General features: G+C 52.9%; 8 protein-coding genes across 8 annotated transcripts; 5 read left to right on the top strand and 3 right to left on the bottom strand.

Annotated features, from left to right (window-relative positions):
* Positions 1-933: 933 nt before the first annotated feature.
* Positions 934-4,097, top strand: RHO25_002956 (uncharacterized protein; the record flags this gene model as incomplete). Its single annotated transcript, XM_023598496.1, has 3 exons — positions 934-1,423; positions 1,474-2,413; positions 2,489-4,097. The coding sequence occupies 3 exons, from the start codon at positions 934-936 to the stop codon at positions 4,095-4,097; spliced, it is 3,039 nt and encodes a 1,012-aa protein (XP_023455873.1).
* Positions 4,098-5,670: 1,573 nt separating this feature from the next.
* RHO25_002955 (uncharacterized protein) lies at positions 5,671-8,457 on the top strand (the record flags this gene model as incomplete). The annotated part of the gene is made up of 4 exons (XM_023598495.1): positions 5,671-5,780; positions 5,865-6,199; positions 6,247-6,974; positions 7,045-8,457. The coding sequence occupies 4 exons, from the start codon at positions 5,671-5,673 to the stop codon at positions 8,455-8,457; spliced, it is 2,586 nt and encodes an 861-aa protein (XP_023455874.1).
* Positions 8,458-8,617: 160 nt separating this feature from the next.
* Positions 8,618-10,304, bottom strand: RHO25_002954 (uncharacterized protein; the record flags this gene model as incomplete). Its single annotated transcript, XM_023598494.1, has 2 exons — positions 8,618-10,082; positions 10,135-10,304. The coding sequence occupies 2 exons, from the start codon at positions 10,302-10,304 to the stop codon at positions 8,618-8,620; spliced, it is 1,635 nt and encodes a 544-aa protein (XP_023455875.1).
* Positions 10,305-11,565: 1,261 nt separating this feature from the next.
* On the bottom strand, positions 11,566-12,856 carry RHO25_002953 (uncharacterized protein; the record flags this gene model as incomplete). The annotated part of the gene is made up of 4 exons (XM_023598493.1): positions 11,566-11,707; positions 11,758-12,136; positions 12,186-12,560; positions 12,610-12,856. 4 exons carry the CDS (start codon positions 12,854-12,856, stop codon positions 11,566-11,568), a joined length of 1,143 nt encoding a protein of 380 aa, XP_023455876.1.
* Positions 12,857-13,913: 1,057 nt separating this feature from the next.
* Positions 13,914-14,719, top strand: RHO25_002952 (uncharacterized protein; the record flags this gene model as incomplete). The annotated part of the gene is made up of 2 exons (XM_023598492.2): positions 13,914-13,957; positions 14,008-14,719. 2 exons carry the CDS (start codon positions 13,914-13,916, stop codon positions 14,717-14,719), a joined length of 756 nt encoding a protein of 251 aa, XP_023455877.1.
* A 300-nt stretch (positions 14,720-15,019) lies between these two features.
* Positions 15,020-15,800, top strand: RHO25_002951 (uncharacterized protein; the record flags this gene model as incomplete). Its single annotated transcript, XM_023598491.1, has 2 exons — positions 15,020-15,066; positions 15,116-15,800. 2 exons carry the CDS (start codon positions 15,020-15,022, stop codon positions 15,798-15,800), a joined length of 732 nt encoding a protein of 243 aa, XP_023455227.1.
* A 284-nt stretch (positions 15,801-16,084) lies between these two features.
* On the top strand, positions 16,085-16,851 carry RHO25_002950 (uncharacterized protein; the record flags this gene model as incomplete). The annotated part of the gene is made up of 2 exons (XM_023598490.2): positions 16,085-16,125; positions 16,176-16,851. 2 exons carry the CDS (start codon positions 16,085-16,087, stop codon positions 16,849-16,851), a joined length of 717 nt encoding a protein of 238 aa, XP_023455226.1.
* An 876-nt stretch (positions 16,852-17,727) lies between these two features.
* Positions 17,728-20,417, bottom strand: RHO25_002949 (uncharacterized protein; the record flags this gene model as incomplete). The annotated part of the gene is made up of 3 exons (XM_023598489.2): positions 17,728-17,739; positions 17,799-20,151; positions 20,332-20,417. The coding sequence occupies 3 exons, from the start codon at positions 20,415-20,417 to the stop codon at positions 17,728-17,730; spliced, it is 2,451 nt and encodes an 816-aa protein (XP_023455229.2).
* Between the last annotated feature and the right edge of the window lie 760 nt (positions 20,418-21,177).

Below are 21,177 nucleotides of genomic sequence, written 5' to 3'. Positions count from 1 at the left end.
GTCAGTGACAAGAGAAGTGGTGGCAGATGGCAAAGAGGGAGACGCGTCCGCGATGATTCGGACATTCGGAGGATCGCGGGCCGATGCTGCTGACTTTCTATTTTGCAACTGCTGCGCCTCTCACACGAGGAACGCGATCAGGACAACGGCACGGGACATCACTTTGTCGCCGTCATGCTGGACCTCACCAGTCAGGACAGAAAATATGCGGCAGTCCGTAGCATAGCATCTCAAGCCGAATCATGAACAATGGGACGACGTTCGCGAAATTCGCACGCTACTATTTGCACGAAGACGCGTAGTTTGTTCGAAAGGCAGCAAAGACGCTCAAACGCCTGAGAGTTGACAGTGACAATGTTTCACGTAACGGCTGCAGAATTTCGTTCTGCCTCGCAGCACTCGGAACCACCCAGGACGGCCAATAATCACATATTCAATGCATGAACGCCTTTGCTTCAATCCAGAACTCCGGCGAAGTCCCTGTGATGGAACAGTTGTCACAGGATTCCATCCCAGGATCTAAAGACCTGAATGACTCTGCAACCTAGATCGAGCAGCCTTTTGCTGCCAAGGAGAGGGCATCTCGCCTGGAGTCTAGCCACTGCCATAACAGCTCGTGCTGTATCCGTTTTTGAGCCTGGCCGGCTAAAGTCACGCCTTGGCGAGACTGGGGATATGGGGGTCACAAGCCTGATTCTGGAGACTGTCCACTTACCTCTCTGGTGATCGGCACTTTAAATCTGGGGTATCGCAGGTTCAAGATCTAGTCAAGCCGGCAGAGCCTTCACTGTCGCTAATGAGTAGGTCTCGGCGTACGATTTAGCCGTTAATACGTTCGCCATCTCCTCGTTCAGCAAGCCATGAAGCAGGCTGAATGCCGCAGTATATATTGTGCGTGTGATACCACGGTGAGCGACCTGTCGATTTGCTAAGATGATGGGGCGGTATCGATTCCTGTCGTTGACGGCGTTTCTGGCCACTTCTCAGGCCATCTGGCAGGAGGCCACGATCAATTTCGAAGGGCACGGCTTGGAATTGGCTGCTCCGGGCTCTTCTCCTCAAATTCAATGTGCTGATAACGACTCTCCAGGCGTGCTGAAGGCTTGCAATGACCTTGCCGCAGACTTTGGTCGCGTAACAGGAAGCAATGGTGGCTTACGTTTGGTCGCCGGAGACGAAGCAGGTCGATCCAACACAAGTTTGATCCTGGCTGTCAACAACAAGACTTCATTCGAGCTTGAAAGCGCGTCTGCTACTGGTGCAACGGTCATTGCAGGCACAATTGGCCACTCTCACGTCATCGACGACTTGGTTCAGCGAGGTGTCATCGATGTCAGTGAGATACAGGATGACTGGGAGTCGTACATTTCAGTTCTCGTGGACAACCCAATCGACGATGTAGCGCAGGCTTTGGTCATCGCAGGTTTGTGAGAATTCCTGGCGCACCATACATCCACAGCTCACATTGCACAGGTTCTGATAGGCGTGGCACCATCTTTGGTATCTACAGCATCTCCGAACAAATTGGTGTCTCGCCTTGGCACTTTTGGGCAGATGCCCCTGGCCAGAAGCATGATCAAATCTACGCGAGCAACGTCTCCGTGACCCAAGGACCGCCGTCTGTCAAGTATCGAGGTATCTTCATCAATGATGAGGCCCCAGGCCTCACTGGCTGGATCATGGATAATTTCCCACCGGGCGAGTATGGACCCGGCTTCAACGCTGAATTCTACTCAACCGTTTTCGAGCTGCTGCTCCGACTACGAGCAAACTACCTGTGGCCAGCCATGTGGAACAGCATGTTTAATGTCGACGATCCGAGGACCCAGCCACTTGCCAACGACTATGGCATCGTCATGGGTACTTCACACACTGAACCGATGACCAGGGCAACAAAAGAGTGGACCGAGTTCGGCGAGGGCGAGTGGTTCTGGGGTACCAATAACGCCTCCATATACGAGTTCTTCGTCGACGGCATAGAGCGAAGCCAGAACTACGACAATGTAGTCACTGTCGGCATGCGAGGGTATCACGACACTCCCATCAGCGATGACATCCAGACCGAGCTACTCGAGGCTGTCGTTGCTGCTCAGACTGAGATTCTGGAAAGGTTCCATGGCGACGCGTCAACAGTGCCTCAATTGTGGTGTCTTTACAAGGAAGTTCAGGGCTACTATGAACAAGGAATGCAGGTCCCAGATTATATCACACTGCTCTGGGCTGAGGACAACTATGGAAATATCAGGCGTCTCCCTGTTGGAAATGAGACGGCACGCAGTGGAGGAGCTGGCGTGTACTATCACTTTGACTACGTCGGCGATCCCCGAAACTACAAGTGGATCAGCACGACCAAGTTGACCAAGACTTGGGAGCAGATGAGGCTCGCATATGAGAGGCAGGCGCGAGAAATCTGGTGAGTTGATCATATGGTTCCTTGAAAATGGAGGAGACTACGCACTAGGGAGTAGGAAAGCTAACCAGGCTTCAGGGTTGTCAATGTTGGAGATCTCAAGCCTGTGGAACTACCTATCAGCCACTTTCTCGACATGGCATACGATATCTCACGATTCGACAAGGACAGTACACCAGCATACCTGCAACAATGGGCAGCTCGTGAGTTCGGACAAGATGTGGCTGCAGAAACTGCCGAGGTGATGTACGCCTACGGGAAGCTATCGAGCCGCCGCAAATTCGAACTGGTGGATCCTAGCACATATAGCATCCTCGACTACAGCGAGGCAGATCGCGTCCTCGAAGAGTGGCGTGACGCTCAACGCCAGGCTCAAGCCATCTATGACAGTTTATCAGATGATGCGAAGCCGGCATTCTTCGAACTGGTCTACCATCCAGTCACGGCCGGAGCCAACTACCACGACATCATGATTTCTGCCGCCCTCAACAATTTGTACGCAGATCAGGGCCGCAACAGCGCGAACGACATTGCAGATCGTGTTCGAGAGCTTTTCACGAAGGATCAGCAATTAACAAAGCAATATCACGAATTGCTCGACGGCAAATGGAATCACATGATGGACCAAACGCATATCGGCTATTCCTACTGGCAGCAGCCTATGAGACAGGTACTCCCACCATTGAGATACGTGGCCAGTATGGAGCGCTCGCTTGTCGGCGACATGAAGGTTGCCATTCAAGGATCAAATGCCTCAGTCCCTGGGGATGATCGCTGGCACAGCCTAGGTTCGAATGCGCTGACCATGAATCCTTACAATCGCTACGGCCAAGCACAATGGATCGACATCTTCCAGGTTGGCACGCTACCATTTGAGTGGTCCATAAGTGCCAATGCGACCTGGCTAAACTTCTCGCAGAGCTCTGGCTCTCTGGCTCCTGAGGATCCAGATGTCCGTGTTTGGGTCAATGTCGACTGGGAGAACGTCCCTGATGAGGTGCATCACCTTGTTCAGGTCAACATCTCCAGATCGGAGGACAATTCCACACAATACCTTCAGCAAGCTCTGTACGGCGCGCAGTTCAACATGCCTCAGCTATGGCTCAACATTAACAATACTCGAATTCCAGATGATTTCACGAACGGCTTCGTAGAGAGTGACTCGGTCTTGTCGATCCAGCTGGAGCACTGGAGCGAGATTGTCAACAGTTCCGATGCCGTCACATACGAAGTCATCCCTAGCCTCACAAAGACAGGCAGCGGTGTTACGCTGTCGAACGTCACGGCCAACTCGCAGGACGTTGCTGCTGGCCCTGCTCTGCGATACAATCTCTACACTTTCACTGAAGGCATCAACAGCACCAATATCACGATACTCACTACGCCTTCTCTCAACACGAATCCAACACGGCCGCTTCGATACGCCGTCCAGCTTGACGACGAAGAGGTCCAAACTGTCCAGCCTGTAGTCGATCAGCCCAATGGTCAGAACCCGAAAGGCTGGTTGCAAGCTGTTGCGGATATGGCATGGAAGAACACTTTGACATTCGCATATTCGGGTCCCGGAGAACATACGCTGACGATCTGGGCACTGGAGCCAGCGTTAGTTCTAGGAAGTGCTTGGGTGGATCTTGGTGGCTTGAAGCCGAGCTATTTGGGCCCGCCAGAAAGCTTCAGAGTTGCTTGAGCGCTTTGACTTTCGCTGATATCAGTACAAAATGGCAGCAGATTGTATGCAACTTGCACATATTTTGAAACCGTGAATGTGTCACACAATCGAGTGGTTGTGCCTTGGATTGCTCCAACATTCAGCCAGACGCAGCAGTTGCATTTTCCCTCGAAGTAGTACTCCGCATGGCTGAACGGCAGGGCGCTTGGTCATCTCTCTCTCTGCTGAATTAGCCGAGCACAACGCGGCTCGCATGGGATCACCGCATCGTGCCTAGGAAAGTGTTGCTCGCACGACCATGGCCTGCTTCTCGGCTTCCGGAAACCAGGTTCAGAAGGTAGCACTGTTACCTCGACACACGTGGTATGAATCTGTGCTCAGGAGACACAAACGGAGATGGGCGGAGATGAAGTTTGCTTTGGCAAGCACCAGCGAAGCGACGCAGTCATTGTCCTGGCTATACCCACAGGCCGCACACTGTGTCGACGTAGCGCTGGAAAGATGGTCGTTGCAGATGCTTCTTTCCTGGCACAAAAATGTGCTACTGGATCAATCTGAAATCTCAAGCCCTGGTCTTTCAGTGATTACGGACGAAGGACTCATCGGCCAACAGCGGAAGTAGTCAAAGCGCTTTATACCAGAGGGGGCTTGTGGCAAACTTGATTTCGACCTTCCGGGCTGCTTCCCAGGCGTGAAGGTGGCGCTTTCCAGCTCGGACCCGACTGCTCTGCACGCAAGATTCAGCGTGTACAGCCGACTAACGCTGTAGTCATATGAGGGACGTGTTGCCGCTGGCGTAACTTGTGGCGTTCCAGGGCAACCTGGAGTGGCACTGAGCAGCAGCATGAGCATGCGGTCAGGCACGGGAATGGCAATTGCACGTACCTCCGAGCGTGTGTCTGAAGAGAACAGCGGGGAAGAGCGACGAAGATGATGAGGCGGAGTTACGGAGGTCCGCTCCGGAGAGGGCGGATGTTGGTCTTGGCACCACCAACAGACTTCCCGGCGTGTTTATCCAAACTTCATCACCGCACCCAACCGTGACAGTGACGGGGGCATCTCATCACACGCGACTGGCTGCCGAATACGCGGCCGCGAGCGTACGAGCGCTTGTCCTACCAAACGTCCGCTCGGCGCTCGCCAGATGTGTACCGCCGACGCACCGACACACCAACAATGGCACCGCCGACTCCCAAACACGCGCGATGCGATGCGTGCTGCGGCACCACCTCACAAGATACAAGATGATTGTACGTGCGCGTGCCTTGCCCCTCTCGCTTCCGCCAAGCTGGACGGCAGTGACAACACTACCGACTCAGGCACGACCATGCGCGCAACGGGTGAGGGCGAGAGTATCACGACCAGCAAACCAGACGCCATGTCTATCTGTACCGGACCGTCATCTACCATTATTTCACCCTCCCGCCCACCGCGTCCTCTCCTGCTTGTCTTTCCTTGGCGCTTATAATCATCCTCGACCATCCTTGATACTATTGCACGACCATCCTTGCAGAGTCTCTATTTGGGTTCCACGCTGTCGGCCACAGTTGTATCGCCCGGCCTCGTTGTTCGACTTTCTCTTCCACAAGTGATGTGGCGAATCGCAGCCTTCGCTGTTGCAGCCATTGCTATAGCGTATGCTGCACCACAAGCAGCGAAGGATGAACCAAAGTGGAGATACTGGGAAGAACGATGGCCGGAGTGAGTCTTGCGTTGCGCTGATTGCGCAAAGTCAAATTGCGATTCGAATTGCTCAATGATGACATGACTCTGATGGCTTCACAGAGGTCCCGCTGTCTATACGCCTTCTCAGGATCCTGTGTCCTTGCCGGGTCTCGCAGAAGCAACATCAACGAGACCGAGCAACAGCACGCACACGAAAAGCAGCAACACAACCAGCAGCGTCCTCACTACCATCACAAATCCACCTGGCTCGCTCTCAGCACCTTGGTCCAACACTACCTGTTTGAATTCGTCTGCGACACCTGTCAATGCCTGCGCGAGTATTCGATTGATTGCTTTGGCATCGTCAGCAACGAAGCCAAAGGCCATTCCCACTGTGGGGGCAAGTTTGGCATATGAGTGTATCAACAGCGTGCCGTTCAATCAGTCCGCAGCAGGTATGTCTCAAATGGTCATGCCCCTTGCCACTCTAACGATTTGTCAGTTGCACTGATAGACTCCATTCGTCCATACTTGCAGTGGCAGAGCACCCTACAGTGGATCAAAGATCCACCAAAAGAGTACGCTGAGAAGATCCAGCCACCTTATGATATTCTGGCCGAATTCGAAAGAATCGATGACTGTGCAAAGGCCGGATCGTATCTCAGCGAATATGAGTTTGGTCTCGACCTCTACACGTGCTTTCAACGGACACATGATGGCCATTTCGTCCTCTTTCCCGACTCGATCACCGGCATCTTCGCGTTTTACCGCACTACGCCAATTGTCTCTGTGTCAAAGGATGGCATGTCCATACCTGAGATATTCGCCTACGAGGATATCCTGGAAACCACTGCCGGCAACGCTACCTACAAACCCAGCCCGATCGTCCGGATTGACGGCCAGGAGTCCACTGATTTCTTGCTAGATTGGTCACAGATTGGAAGTCTCCAAGATAGGGATGCGCTGTGGAACGGCCTATTCTACAACCTCGCCCAGGTAGCTCTGGGCCCAAATGGCGGTGGCGTTGGCTCTTTCGCAGGTGGAGGTCGCGGACGGATCCATTACCCGGGGCCAAATACTACGCTGACCTTTGCAAATGGCACTTGTATCACAAGAGAGAATCATGCTCGGGTACTGCAAGCGTTCAACAACATCACGAGTGGGCAGGACATCTACAAGGAGTATTTCATCCCGCCGGCTGAAAGTCTCATGGATGCGTACCAGATCGCGGTAAGCGCATTATTGCAGCACTTCCAACTACACTATCCCCATGAAACCTAGCTGACAACTTGATCTGTAGACTTCGTTGCAGGCTTCTACGAGTTCTTCCACCACCGTGTCGCCCACTGTGACCTCGAACGCCACCATGACCTCCAACTCAACAGTCAGCGCGACCACGGCCACAGCTACGCCACCGCTTCCGGCTCCCGGGTTTCCACTTCCATTCATTCGTGAAGGCAACAACACGAACGGAGGGTACTTTCTGGAAGGTGAAGGATATAATGATGTGGCGGTGCTCAGCGTCCAGTCCTTCCTTGGCACGGGTGAAGACCAGATCCCCTTTCAAGCTATCAACACTTATTTCATCAATGAAGCCAAGGCCAGAAACAAAACGAAGCTCATCATCGATGTCTCAGCAAACGGTGGCGGGACAATTTTACAAGGGTTTGATCTATTCAAACAGCTCTTTCCTCAGGTGCTTCCGTATGGAGGAAATCGATACCGCGCTCACGAAGCTATTGACATCCTTGGACAAGAGATTAGCGAATTCTCTGGACGAGTCGAAAACCGAAGCTTGGACCTCAATGAAACAGCCCTTTTATATGTTGCAACATCATGGAATTATCGCTCAGATGTGAACATAAATTACACCAACTTCGATTGCTGGGATCAGAAGTTTGGACCAGACATATTTGGTCCTTCTGCAGACAACTACACTAGCTTGCAACGCTGGAACCTGAGCGACACTCTCACCACGATAAACTCTGGTGGCATTGAAGTGTCTGGTTACACTAATCGCTCCAACATTACAACACAACCCTTCCTAACCGAGAATATTGTCATCGTGACAGACGGCTACTGTGCATCAACGTGCACCATTTTCGCGGAGCTTATGAAAACTCAAGGTGGCGTCAAACTCATAAACATGGGAGGTCGACCAAACAAAAACCTCACACAGGCCGTTGGAGGCGTCAAAGGAGTCAACAGTCTGAGCTTGGGCGCGATTCTTTATTACGCTCTCATGCCTTTCCAATATCAGTACATCAAATCACGAGATTACTACCAGAACAACACTATCTTTGGCAAATACAACAACCTGGCACTATACCGTACACTCGCCAGCGGCATCAACGCAAGAGACGGCTTTCGACAAAACGACACTTCGAACGTTCCGCTACACTTTCAATATGAGCCTGCAGATTGCAGAATCTTCTACACTCCTCAAATGGCAGTCGACATGACCGCCCAGTGGAAGACAGTCGCTGACACGGCGTTCAACGGCATTAACCACTGCGTCGCAGGGACAGGGTTCAAAAGTATGGCGGACAACATGTATGGCCGGCCCTACAAGTTGACGAAACGTGGGTTGAAAAAGAAACAGCATCTTGTGCGACGCGACATCGACCTTCATGGTCACAAAGTGGCTATCAAGAATGTCTGGACTGGACACAGCTTCCGAGGTGCTGATGCGGATGGCTATATGTTGCCGTGATTGCAAAGAGGCACAGAACAGTCGCTTCATCAGAGATTCGCGAGGAGGAAGGGTCAAAGAGAGCAGTGTCAGGGAGCACAGTCTTTATGCCAAATGTATAATTCTATTCGTCACGGCTGCTACACCAATGTGTTCATCCCGAGTGAGCCCTTTTTTCTGACTACTGATTCCTAACAACCTTCCATCCCCTCCAATTCTCAAACGTATCGCGACAATTCCGCTCATAAACAGCAATACCCGGAAGAAAAGTCGAAAACTCCGCTTTCTTACCTGGAATATTGGCTCCATTCCACCAAGAATCCGTCTGCGGAAACAATGTACGATCCGCAAATTCACTAATCGCCGCTTTCCATTCCTTCTCCGCCTCAGGCGTCGGTTCAATAGATTTAATCTCTTCGCCTTCCAATTTATTTATCATGTCAACAATGATTTCAATCTGGCATTGAAGAATCGTGGTGCCGTTGGAAAGGGTATTGGGAGCTTGAGGACTGTAAGCCATGAAAGCGTTGGGGAAACCGGAGATGGCGAGACCGAGATAGGAAGAAACACCATTGGCCCAGAGATCTTTCAAGTCGACGCCGTCTTTGTTTTTGAGGCCGAGTTTGGTGAGAGAGCCTGTCAAAGCGTCGAAACCTGTGGCGAGAACTACGGCGTCGAATTCGTATTCTTTGCCGTCGGAGGTGATGATTCCTCTCTCGGTGAACTCTTTCAAAGGAGCAGCTTTGAGATCGTGGAGTTTGACATTGGGTTGGTTTAGGACTTCGTAGTAGTCCTGTTCGAGAGGGCAGCGTTTTGTTCCGATGTGGTAAGGCTTCTTCTCGGGGGCCATGATTTTCTGTTTTTCGGGGTCTGTGAGGCGTTGACAGACTTTCTTGCGCCAGAATTGATAGTGTAGCTCGTTTGCTTCCGGGTTGACATAGATTTCACGATAAGTGGCCTGGTTGGCATGAAAACCGCCCAAACTCCAGACGCGCTCAAGCTCAGCTTCCCACACTTCTCTTGGGTTCGCGAGCATACTTCCTGATAATGGGATCGTTGGAAATCCAGAGATGGATTCTCTGCTTGCTTTCATCAGTGCAGGAATGTATGGGCGTAGTTGGTCATGTTCTGTCGCGGAAATCTTTCGCTGTCCCATTGGCAAGCAATAGGAAGGTCGCCGGAGAAACACAACGAGCTCTTCAGCAACCTTGCCCAACTGCTCAGTGATCTGTACTGCTGTCGCTCCTGCTCCGATCAAGCCAATCTTCTTTCCTTTGCCGTCGAAATCTTTGAGCCAGTTTGCCGAATGACACAAATTACCCTTGTACTTTTCCAAACCAGGAAAATCTGGCATATAGGAGCGATGGAGCAGACCAGTTCCAAGTATGAGGTATTTGGCAGTTGCAACATGCCCTTGCTGGGTTTTGATCGTCCATAAATTCTTCTCATCGTCTCGTGTCGCCTCGACCACCCTCGCGTTGAAATAGGTATCTTTCGACAAATCGAGCACCTCATCAGCATGCTCGAAATACCTTCGAATCTCTTCATGGCCTGGGAAGCGTTCGGAGAATGTCCATGACTTGATCAATTCGGGTATGTCCAGCTGGTAAAATGGCCATTCGGAATCGACTCGAGCACCAGGGTATCTACTGCAGTCAGTACCGACTTGTACTCTTTGCTATGCTTTGATGATTATACCTGTTCCAGTACCAAACACCTCCGAATCCCTCGCCCTGCTCAAAGCATTTGACGTTGAAGCCCTGTTTGCGAAGTCGATGGATGGCTACGATGCCAGTGAAACCAGCACCAATTACCAAAACATCGGTGTGTATGGCTTTGGAGTCTTCGGTCTGATCAATCGATCCCATGTTGATGTATTAATTTTGATATGAATATTTCTGCTTTATTAGCTCTAGTCGAATGAGGCACATGGCAGGAAGCGATTGCCTATATATACGCCTTCCATATCGCTGTCCATTGCTTCCATCGAGCCCTACAAAATGTCCAATTGGAAGCATAGATCCGGAGAGCAGTCGTTATTGGCAAGGAAGAAGAAGCCGAGGCAGTTTCCAAAATGCGTACAAGCGACAGTTGATCGGTGTCAGCACCACGCGTTCCGCGTTGCTCCGCCGTTTGAGCAATCTGTATAAGGCTCCATCTAGGTTTCAACAAAGTAATTGGACTGGACCAGCACTCATGTACGGCCGGGTCATGCACTTTCCATGTTGTGCTGTTGCCGCTTCAGTCATATAACGATGACTGGCCATCGGTGAGGTCGGCCGGTCGAGATTCGGGATCCCTGCTTGCTCAATTCCTCGGAGGCAGTGCTTCAAGTAAGCCGGAAAGCAGAAGAGTTTCGCCGTGATGACAGGGCGGCTGTGCTCTAGCTTGAATCGTCCTTGTCTTTTGATGCACATAGGGCTTGAAGTGAAGGCAAGCACGCATGAAGACCGCCGAGCGTTGTGCCAGCTGCCCGAATCGTCCACGGCGCCAAGCTTGGTGGGTTCTTGCAGAACTTCATGTCAAGTTCATTCCAGCACCAAAAGGATTCTGGCCAAGCTCAGTCCTACGAAAGTCAACTCGCTACAGGATCGGAGCATGTTACATCAGCGAAGTCTAGAATGCGTATACAATCCCGCCTAGGTGCGGACAGCAAAATGGAAACCCGCAAGTAACGACACTGTTGCTCTCTCGCCGCGACCTTGATCATGCGACTATTCCGCTTCGCGAGACCGAGTGCCTTGGATACGCCGCAGAAATGCTGAGTCACGAGGAGGTGAGGAAGTACTTCAGCCCACGAGCGAAGCATGCCATCTTGATCACGTTTTCCATTTTGCTGCCCGGCGGAAGCCCGCATGGCATAGATTCGTCAACAGCGGGACAGCAAAGCTGCAAGGGCGTTGTGTGCGGTGGATTCTGATCGTTTCGTGTCATGCAGGGTTTACAAAACTTGTCATGTGAATGTGAAGCAGTTGCGAAGTTTTGTGAGCCTTTTCCACTCAGCCCATGATGCTATGAAGCTCGCACAAGCTTTGTTGAGTCTCGGGGTCAGATCCGATTAATGGAGCGAGCGGCCACGACCTCGCCTGTGCAAACTTTCACACACTTATCAATTCTCGCCAGGTTGTATCACCTCTTTCCCTCCTTGGCCAACGCCTCCCGTCTTGACAGGGAGGCAGGGTCGTAGTAAGGCCGCTCTCCAAGCGACACCACACGGTTACCTTGGCGGGCGCCATAGTAATCGTTGGTAGCCGTGTGGAAGGTACTCCGACTGCGAGATGTTAGCCACATCCATGATGCTTCACGCATGAAGACACTTACTTGTCCCAGATCGCCAGATCATTCTTGTTCCATCTGAACCTCACCTGCAAGTCGTGATTGTTTGCGATGACTGACAGGAAGTAGTCCTTCAGAAGCTCGGACTCGCGGGGCGTCACGTCGTCAATGTATCCCTCTCTTACTTGGCCAGCGGCGCCATATAATGATTTCCAGCCTGTGACCGGATTTGTTCGGACCACGGGATGCGAGGCGGCAAAGTCAAGACCGACGTTTTCTGGAGCGCCACGCTCGCCGTCCACAAGTTGAAGACCATTTCGAGCTGCGGTTTTAGCGAATTCGGGTGTGTGGTGCGTTGCTGTCAAGCCCTCGGCGAACTTCTTGACAGGTGGTGACAAGCGGTCGTACGCCTCGTATCCGGAAGCTATCAGGAATTAGCAGATGAAACGAGCAATCAGAACTGTACCACATACCCCAAAGAGTGTCACCACCAGCATCCTCTGGGGGTTGGACAATCTTCAAAATGGCGTAATCGGACGGGATTGGCTCGAAGGAAATGTCTGCGTGCCAGCCATCGGAGGCAAGGTGCACCGAGGCTGCCTTGTATCGCTCCTCGTAGTATTTTCTGTTCGCCTGAGAGGAGATGATAGAGATCTCATCATCATCTGGCAGTTCCTCCCCATTCTCGCCAAGCTTGATTCCAAGGGACTTGCCATTGAGAAGAGCATGACGATGTAGTCCAGAAGTCTTGGGCTTCCCAGTCAGCTCGCCGAGCTTCTGCCCCAGGATCTTCTGGTCGGTGATTTGGAGGTCCTGGTTCCGGAAGAAGACCACGCCGCGCTGTGAGACTGGACATCATTAGGTTGAGCAGGATCTATGGTCAAGAAGCTAACATACCAGTGATAGCAAGGTCTCTGATCTTCCTGTCATCGTGCAAGATCTGGCTCAGTTGGAGGTGTGGGAATTCTCTGCCAATGACATTGGTGACGTCGAAGGACTCGTATTCATCCAGAGATCCAGAGTAGGTCAATGGCTCTCTCTTGAGCGAGGAGGAGGTGCTGTCAGCGGACAGAAGCTTCTTCACACCATTCGTGACTTCCGCCACTGCCGGCGCTGTTTCGACTTCTGCTGCTGAAGGTGCCATGATGTGATGTTAGGACTCTGCGGGGTATGCGGAGCGAGTATGCTCGAGTGAGGAGGGTTTTGGAGGGGTAGAGAAAGAAGACTAGAATGATGAAGAAGAGATGGCTATCAATGCCTAGTATAGTCTGACTCCCTCTCTTAGCAATTACAGCCGCGGCATTGCGTGAGCGTGATGCCGAACAAAGACGGCCCTTGGATATCTAATCGTTTTTGGGGTAACCGTTGCACGTGGTCACGTCTATCGAACATCGTACCTGCATCGTGCCTGTGCGCAGGGGCGGCGACGTAGGAAGGCCGTTGTTTGTAAACATGGCGAAACTCTTAGCTGCGATGTCGTGATTTTGGGGCCATATTTGCGGTGTGTCAGGCATGGTCTCGGACTAGAAATAGCGACGCGTACGCGTATATGACATCAATCTTGTGCCTGCTTTCACCACTGATGAGTTTCTTGCCAATGTCATCGTCGGTGTCTTCGTTGGAGTTGCATTGGAAGAGGAGGAGAGCAGGACAGCAGGAGGAGGACGTGTCTTGCCGTGGGGACGCGTTCCGGGCCGATCAGATCCGAGGCTTGGCGGTCATCACGAGCGGCCGCATTGTCGCGCGTCGCTCTAGTTACTCTTAACACCACGCATGCCCATCTATCTTTCTTTGAACACGAGCGTATTACAACAGAGACGACGCGGTATCTGAAGCCGTGAGCGCTGCCCACGTCGAGGAAGCAAGATCGATTTCCATTGACTACGGGTCTCACGCGCGATCAGCCGACCGGACCCAGCAAAAGACCTGAAACGCTCTCTGGAAGATAGGGCGCAGAACGAGCGACGACTTGAACAGCCTGGGCTGACTGAATACTTGCAAAAGATAGGCAAAACTGTGGACAGTGATCAAGGTCCAAGATCCATACCAAACTCTGCATTGAGCTCGCAAAAGCTCGTGTTCTTGTCACACGCTCCTTAGCCCCATCAATCCATCTCAAAGCACATTGCTCAATTGCTTCTTATTCGAAACGCTAGAACTGCAATTGCACCTCTCTGTTCTAACCGATTGGGGATGTCGCCATGACGAGTCAACCAGCCGTGCAGAAACACGTGCACGTTTCGAGGTGAGAATTTTGAGTCCTTGCGAGTACACAGCCTGGCTGACGAAGAGTAGCTTGCCCCACACTGCTGAGCCCGCGATCGAGAGCAAGAAGTCTTTCCTGGACACCTTATCACCCGAGTTACGAAACGAAATCTACCGTCTCTGCCTGGTAGCGCCGAAATCAGTGCACATCGCCGGGGAAACCCCCAAGCTCGGCATCGTGTGGTACAGCACATTCGACCACACGCTAGATTGGCAACTTGTGAAGCTCTTTACTCCAGGCCTTCTGCGCTGCTGTAAACAAATCAGAGACGAATCCATATCGATCCTGTACGGCGAGAACGCCTTCCGCTTCCGAAACTTCGTGCAAGCACAACGATTCTTGGAAACATTTCGCGTAGCATTACTGCATCTTCGATATATTACTGTCTTTTCAGATGACGAACGCCAATTCGATATTGAGCGCTTGTTCATCACGCTTAAACGCGCACCCAAGCTGCGCAGACTAACGCTCAGTTTTCATGTTACTCCTGATCGCTGGAATACCCCCGGGCGCGGGATGAAGCGTTACGACGCTAAGAAAGCTGCGAAGGTATTGGGACCGCTAATACGCAATCTCTGGAGACAGCGCCAGCGCGGTGATAGTTCAAAGAATGAGGTCCTCGGCACGATTCGTTGGACAGCGAAAAACTGGCACCATTTTGCTCCCTCACCGGGAACTCAAGAGGAAGCAGCCCAGTTCGAATTTGAGGTGATAGCTCTTCTCGAGAAGACTTTGAAGTGAAAGGTGTACCAGTATCCAAGGACAGAATGCACTGCAAAGTGATGGAATCGCTCTCTGGAGATAAGAGGCACAATGACGAGCGAGCATTTGCATGATCGCAGGATGGCGATCGCAGAATTCCAAGCCGGACTTTTCGCGTTGAGGTTGCACGAATATGCGTTCTTGTCGCACAACCTTTCCACGCGCTCCACCTCGCGACACAGTGCTGCCTGAAATGCGTTCTATATGAGCTGCGAGAACTGCAATTGCATTGCTATCTCTGACACCCACACTGAGACTGGCGAACGCGAGTGTTTTGCCATGATTACGAGACAACAGCGCAGGCATCAGAGTCTGGAAGTGTCGAGGTAACGAATCTGTGCTCACGCTGATACCCAGTTTGGCTGACAATAGCAGCTTTCCCCACATCTCTGAGCCGGCGGCTACAGGCAAGACGTCGTTTCTGGATCTATCGGCCGAGTTACGAAACCAGATTTACAGCATATGTCTGAGAACTCCAAATCCAGTACACCTCGGCGGAAACCGCTGCCGCTCGTACACGAGCATGTACAGCACATTCGGGCACACGAGGGAGACTGTGCCATTGTTCAACCCAGCTCTATTGCGATCCTGTAAACAGATCAGAGATGAATCCATCTCGATTCTCTACGGCGACAACATCTTCGTATTCCGCACTGCCTGCGAGGCTCAGGTCTTTTTCGAGAGCACTCCTGATGCATTGAGGCATCTCCGATTCATTGAAGTCGAAGCTGTCAGCCAGCCTAAGTTCGAGATCAAGCGCCTGCTTGTTACACTCAAAGGCGCATCCGAGCTACGCAGACTGACCCTAGGGTTTGGCTCAGAGCGTCCGAACGGGCCTGGTCGCGGTATGAGACACTACCAACCTGAGGAGGCTGCGAAAGTGATTGGGCCTCTTGTACGCCATTTCTGGAAGCAGCGCAAGCCCATCGATAAGAAGAAGGTGCTTAGGATTGTTCGATGGTTACCGGCCAGTCACCGACGCCTTATGTCGTCTTCCAAAAGTCAAGCCGTTCGTTTTGGAGCTGAGGTGAAAGTACTTCTCGAGAAGACTTTGAAGTGACCAATGTACCGGGAACCAACCTCAAGACGCAGACTAGATTTCAGTAACACTATCCTGTTCTTCTCATCTGTCATCTGGCCGTGCCGGCCCGGCATTCAAGTGAGTAAAATTGCAACTTCACAATGGTGTGCACATGAATGGCGTCAAACGCTTTCTTCCACTCCACTTAACCTCACCACTTAATTTCCACCTCACGCCTTTCATCGGGCCAGCTCTACTCCTCACAGACGACAACCTCGTTCATTCAACATCACACAGGTATCGGCACCAGCCTGCACACCACAATGGCATCCATCAAATCACAAGAGCAACAGATCGCTTCCAGGTAAATGACTCATCCAAGTTCGACCGCATGGCATGACTGACGACTTGCAGCTCCAGAATGGCGGCACAGGTGGACGAATGCAAGACCTCGTTTCTAGATTTGCCCGCGGAGCTGCGAAACGAGATCTACCGCCTCTGTGTGGTCGTGTCAAGGCCTCTGAAAGTGATGCACCAAGGACAAGGTCCCACATTACGCATATGCAATCAGTTCAACTCTGCCAGCACGTGTCAGCAGGAATCCTGGGCACCAGGTCTGCTGCGCAGCTGTAAGCAGATCAATCACGAGGCAGCATCAATTCTTTATGGGGAGAACGTCTTCAATTTCAGAAATCCGAAGGTGGCGGAAGCCTTCCTCCTGCAAGCTGTGCAATCGATTGGGCAGATCCGCGATATGATCGTCGGATTTGGAGGGAGAATGAAGGCCAGCTTCGCGCGCCTCCTTGTCACACTTAAAGGCGCCGCCAGACTGCGCGGCTTGACATTCCACTATGGCGCCAACGGCTTGGGCATGGAGGTGTACAATGTTCAGGAGGCTGCAAAGGCCATCAAGCCGCTCGTGCGATTCTTCCAGAATGATCGCTGGCCGACTGACAAGACTAAGGCGCTAAGCATTGTGCACTGGGCAGCATATCCAATTTACTGGAGAGAAATACAGCGACGATACGACAAAGGAGCTGCCGACTACGAAGCGAGAGTCAAAGCAGTCTTGGAGGAGACTTTAAAGTGAGAAGCCAGTCTTGGCGGAACACGACCTTCCTTGACTTCCGTAGGTGGGAGAAATTTTCCCTCCATCAGAAGACCGTCCGCAACGCGGTATGAGTCCGAGAGGAAGACAAGCATGGCAAGAATCATAGCTCACAGCACTATGAGCACCATACTATTACAAGGAACCAAAGAAAACATCAGTGCGAGCAATGATCTCGGAATTCTGCTGTGCCAATCCGACCGAGCCACGACCGGTCAATGCGCAGCAGGAGGCCACTTTAGCCTGCGGTGGGGACAACGCTGCTGGGTCCGCCGGCTTTCTTGCTGCGTCACCTGCAGCTGAGGTACCAGGTTTCCCTCCGCGTCCTCAGACAGCTAAGACGTTGTTTGGAGAGGAAGCGGTGGCGCAGGTGAACGCTCACCACTTGCTTGCGGGCCACGTGGGTGAGCAAGGTCACCAAGGAGTGGGTCCTTTGGCCACTCCGGCAGCTGCAGCTCCCGCCCAGGCAACCGGTAGAAGGACGACGCGGGCGCCACGGAGGACACTGACTAGAAGTCCCTCAGCCAAATCATGATCACCTTATGTACCCAATTCATCCAAATGTTTCTGAGGCGAAACCGGTGATTCTGAACCTCTCAATAATCCGCTGATACGTAACTGTACGCTACCACACGCTATGCAAGTAACCAGATTATCACGAGCACAGCAACCAACCAAGAGCCAAAAGGAAGTCCTTCTCAGATGGCAAAAAAGCTTCGAACGGCCTCCTTTAGCCTCGCCAAAACACCTAGCGCAAATAAGCACTGTCGAATTCTTTGTGCTTCGCTCCCGAAAATCACACTTGGTATCACTAGAATCATACATAATCCAAAATCAACGAACAACATTGACGAGAGATCACATGACAACCTATCATAATGCGTCAGTACATTATCCGAAGTCTGAGGAAGTAAAGAAGTGAGACTTACACAATCTTTATCCTGATTATGCGCAGGCACGCCCATCTCCTCAAACGTCTTCGGTCCTTTCCCAGGCGGCCGAGCAGCGGCAGCAGCAGCAGGCGCACCAGGTTTCGGCGTCCCGGTTTTGCTAGGTGGCAGAGCTGGACTCTGTATTTGCGGTGGAGTGGGTGCGCTGCCGCCTTTGCCGCTGCCAATAGGCACGCCTCCTGCATTAGGAACCTTTCCGATCGCGCCCACAGCCGCAGGTGGTGGTCTTGCAGCAGGCCCGGCAGGAGCGGGTTTCGGGACAGCCCCATAGGGTCGTCGATCATCAGAGCCTCTTCGTCGTCGTTCGGGCTTCTCGCGCCATGTCGGGTCCACGGTCTGAGGTCGCTCAGTGTGTGGAGCTTGATATCCAAGACCAACGGCTTGCTGTTGCGGCTGTGGCGTGGAAGCTGGTGCTGCAGGTGCCCCAGGGGGCGCTGTCTGTTGGTGTTGGAGATGGCCAGGTCCTGGAGGTGGCATGCCATTCTGAGGCGGTCGTGACTGCAAGCCAGCGGGACCCGATGTGACGCGGCCGCCCATGCCAGGCCGAGCTCGCGGGTCGTTAGGATGCAGTCCCTGTCCATTGTAATGTCCAGATGGCGCAGACGATTGTCGCTGATCGATAGGATGTGGTTGCGCGGTTTGAGGCCGTAGTGGAGCAGGCGCAAAGTTGGCTTCGGAATACGGTCGTTGTCCACCTTGCGATGGATTCTGCAAGATCGCAGGATTGATCTGAAAAGCAGAGCTGGGACGATCATAAGGTGCTGCACCGACTGTGGTTGCTGGACGTTGCGGAGTCGCGTTGAAGAAGCCGCTCGTGGGTCCACCGCCGATTCGTGGAGTGCCAAACTGTGACGGAGGACCATCTGCCATAGGATATGGAGCAACCGAAGCTGGTCTCACGTCGACCTTGGGCGGGCCATCATCAGTAGGGTAGGGCGTTGTACCACGTGCGGGAGGCTGAACTGCGTTGTATCCATTCGAATATGGTGCATAGCTCTCTCCAACAGTCCCTAGTGCGGGCTCCTGTTTTTGTCGGAATCGATCTGGCCGTTGTCCACGCATAGACCCATGAGTAGATCGAATCCTGTTAATCGCCACATTCTCGTGATCACGCTTGTTCAGCACCTCCTTTTTCTTGAGACCTTCAATTCGTCCTTTTGCATCTCCGTTCCCGTGCTTAGCCGCTTTGTCGTACCATTCCATCGCCTTTTCGAGACTCACCGGCACATGCATGCCGATTTCGTTGAAGTATCCCAGCGCAAATTCCGCAGTCGGTAGGCCTGTAGCCGCAGCTCGCTCCGCGTATGTGTATGCCAGCTCTTCATTCTTCGGGAATAGGCCTTCCGAGCCAACCAAGAACCACTTGCTCAACGCCATATCCGCGTCCGCCTCGCCTTGTTTCGAAGCCAAAGCGTTGTAGTGCACCGATAAAGCTGGGTTGAACTCACAACCCAAGGATCCCAGCTCGTATGCTGACCCCATTTTTGCCTGTGCTTTCGCAAACTTCATGTATGCAGCCTTCTCAATGTTCACTTTTGCTTGAAATTCGTCCAGCGCCAAATACTGCTCCGGCACTTCGATCTGGGGCAGCTGCCTTGCGAGCAGCATTCCGTATACGTAGGCACCCTGAGCAGCATTTTCGTCCGCAGCTTCGGCAGACTGCTTGATCAGCGAGATGCCCTTTGCCCAATCCTGTTGTTGTCCATGCTGTCCTCGTAGAGTCATCATGCCCAATCTGTAGCACGATGCCGCATCCCCCGCATCCACACCTCGGTGGTAATGCCGCAAAGCCTTGACAGGGTCATTGTACGATTCGTATAGCATCCCAATCCTGTACTCCGCTCGCACATACCCCCGATCTGCTGCTCTTGAGTAGCATCGAAACGCCTCCTTCTTGTCCTCGCGCTGCCCGAAACGCCCCCACTCCAGCCACATGCCCCGCAAGAACTCTGCTCGAGGGTGATGTTGATCCGCGAGAAAAGTGACAATGTTCATGGCATCCGCCTTGAGCTGGTGCTCTATCCTCGGCGTGGATGCCCGTGCTTGTTGAGGCTTCAACGCTGCCAATCGTTCGGCCTCGTCGGAGCATACTCCAGCATATAAGAGAGCGTCTGCTGCCCATGCCAGCTGCATTTCGGGGTCGTTCGAGTTGAGCACCGGTACTCGCGCATTCTCGAGCCGCGCCTCGAGCTCATCGTCGGACGGAGGCACATTGGGGGCAGGATTGACCAGTTTCGGGAAGGGCGAGAGGTGGGGTAGGTCGTTCGCGCGACTGTTCAAGTCCAAGTTATTCAGGCCTTCGCTGATTTGGTTCGACATTTCTGGGTTGATCCTATGTTGTCACTCCGGTCAGCCACATATGTCCTTCGAGGCATGTTTCTTTGTCTGCTCTTGCGGGAATGCGGCGAATCGTCCTGGGCCCCAACGAGGACAATGAACTGGCTCGCGGGGACCACGCGAGATGCACCGCGATTTCCCCACCAAGGATAACTCTCGCAAGTGGGCATCATACCTTTGCGGCTCCGGCTGCACCAGAGGTGGGCTGACAGGCGGCATGTAGAAGTCATCGTTCCCGCCCGGTACGAACGTCGCACTCATGTTGTCGTGTGGGTAGTGGTGAGAGTATGCCATCGTCCAAGAGAAGAAGCGCGCGCCGGTTGGCGCGGGCGACTAGGTATATCTCGGTGGAGAATCGTAATCGTACAGACTCAATCTCGCCGACTGCCTTAGCCGGCTGCTGTGAGCCCCTCGTTGCGCGGGTCGGTGGGTGGGAGGTTAGCGAGACTCGTCACCCACAATCTAACGGCGCAGTGTCTCTTAGCATGTGTACTTGGCGGTGCATGGACGAACGAGCGAACGAGCGGTTAGGAGGAGCGACAATATGAGCGAGATCCCGGGAGGTGAGCTCCACCAGGCAAGGCAACTGGCAATGAAGCTCATCTCGCTGCTCCGCACGTGCCAGCGTATTCGCGTCTGCTGCGACTGACGTACGTACCTCGCCAATAGCCCCAAGCCAATTCTCGCCGTCTCGCGAAACCGGCACAATCAAAGTCGATACAGACGTTTTCGGGGCGGGCATGCGAACTATACGTCTGCGCGTCCTTCTATATTTGTCTGGCGCCGTCGTCGACCGTGCTGACAAGTAGTGCGCGTAGGATCTCACAGCACCGCACGTTTTCCTAGTGGCTGAAGCCCAACGCTGTTGTCTTTTGCTGCGGCTGGTGTTGTCTCTGAGCACAGCCTCCTTTCTGGTCACCCACCGCGCTCGAGGGAGACACGACAGAAGGTCACCAAACGCGAAACTGCGTCGAGGACAGCATATGCCTGTCGTATTGCGACTGCCGGAAAGCTTGTTCCA

The sequence above is a fragment of the Cercospora beticola genome, chromosome 2 (genome assembly GCF_033473495.1).
Source record: "Cercospora beticola chromosome 2, complete sequence".
NCBI lineage: Eukaryota > Fungi > Ascomycota > Dothideomycetes > Mycosphaerellales > Mycosphaerellaceae > Cercospora > Cercospora beticola.
This window is presented reverse-complemented; position numbering and strand designations above follow the sequence as displayed.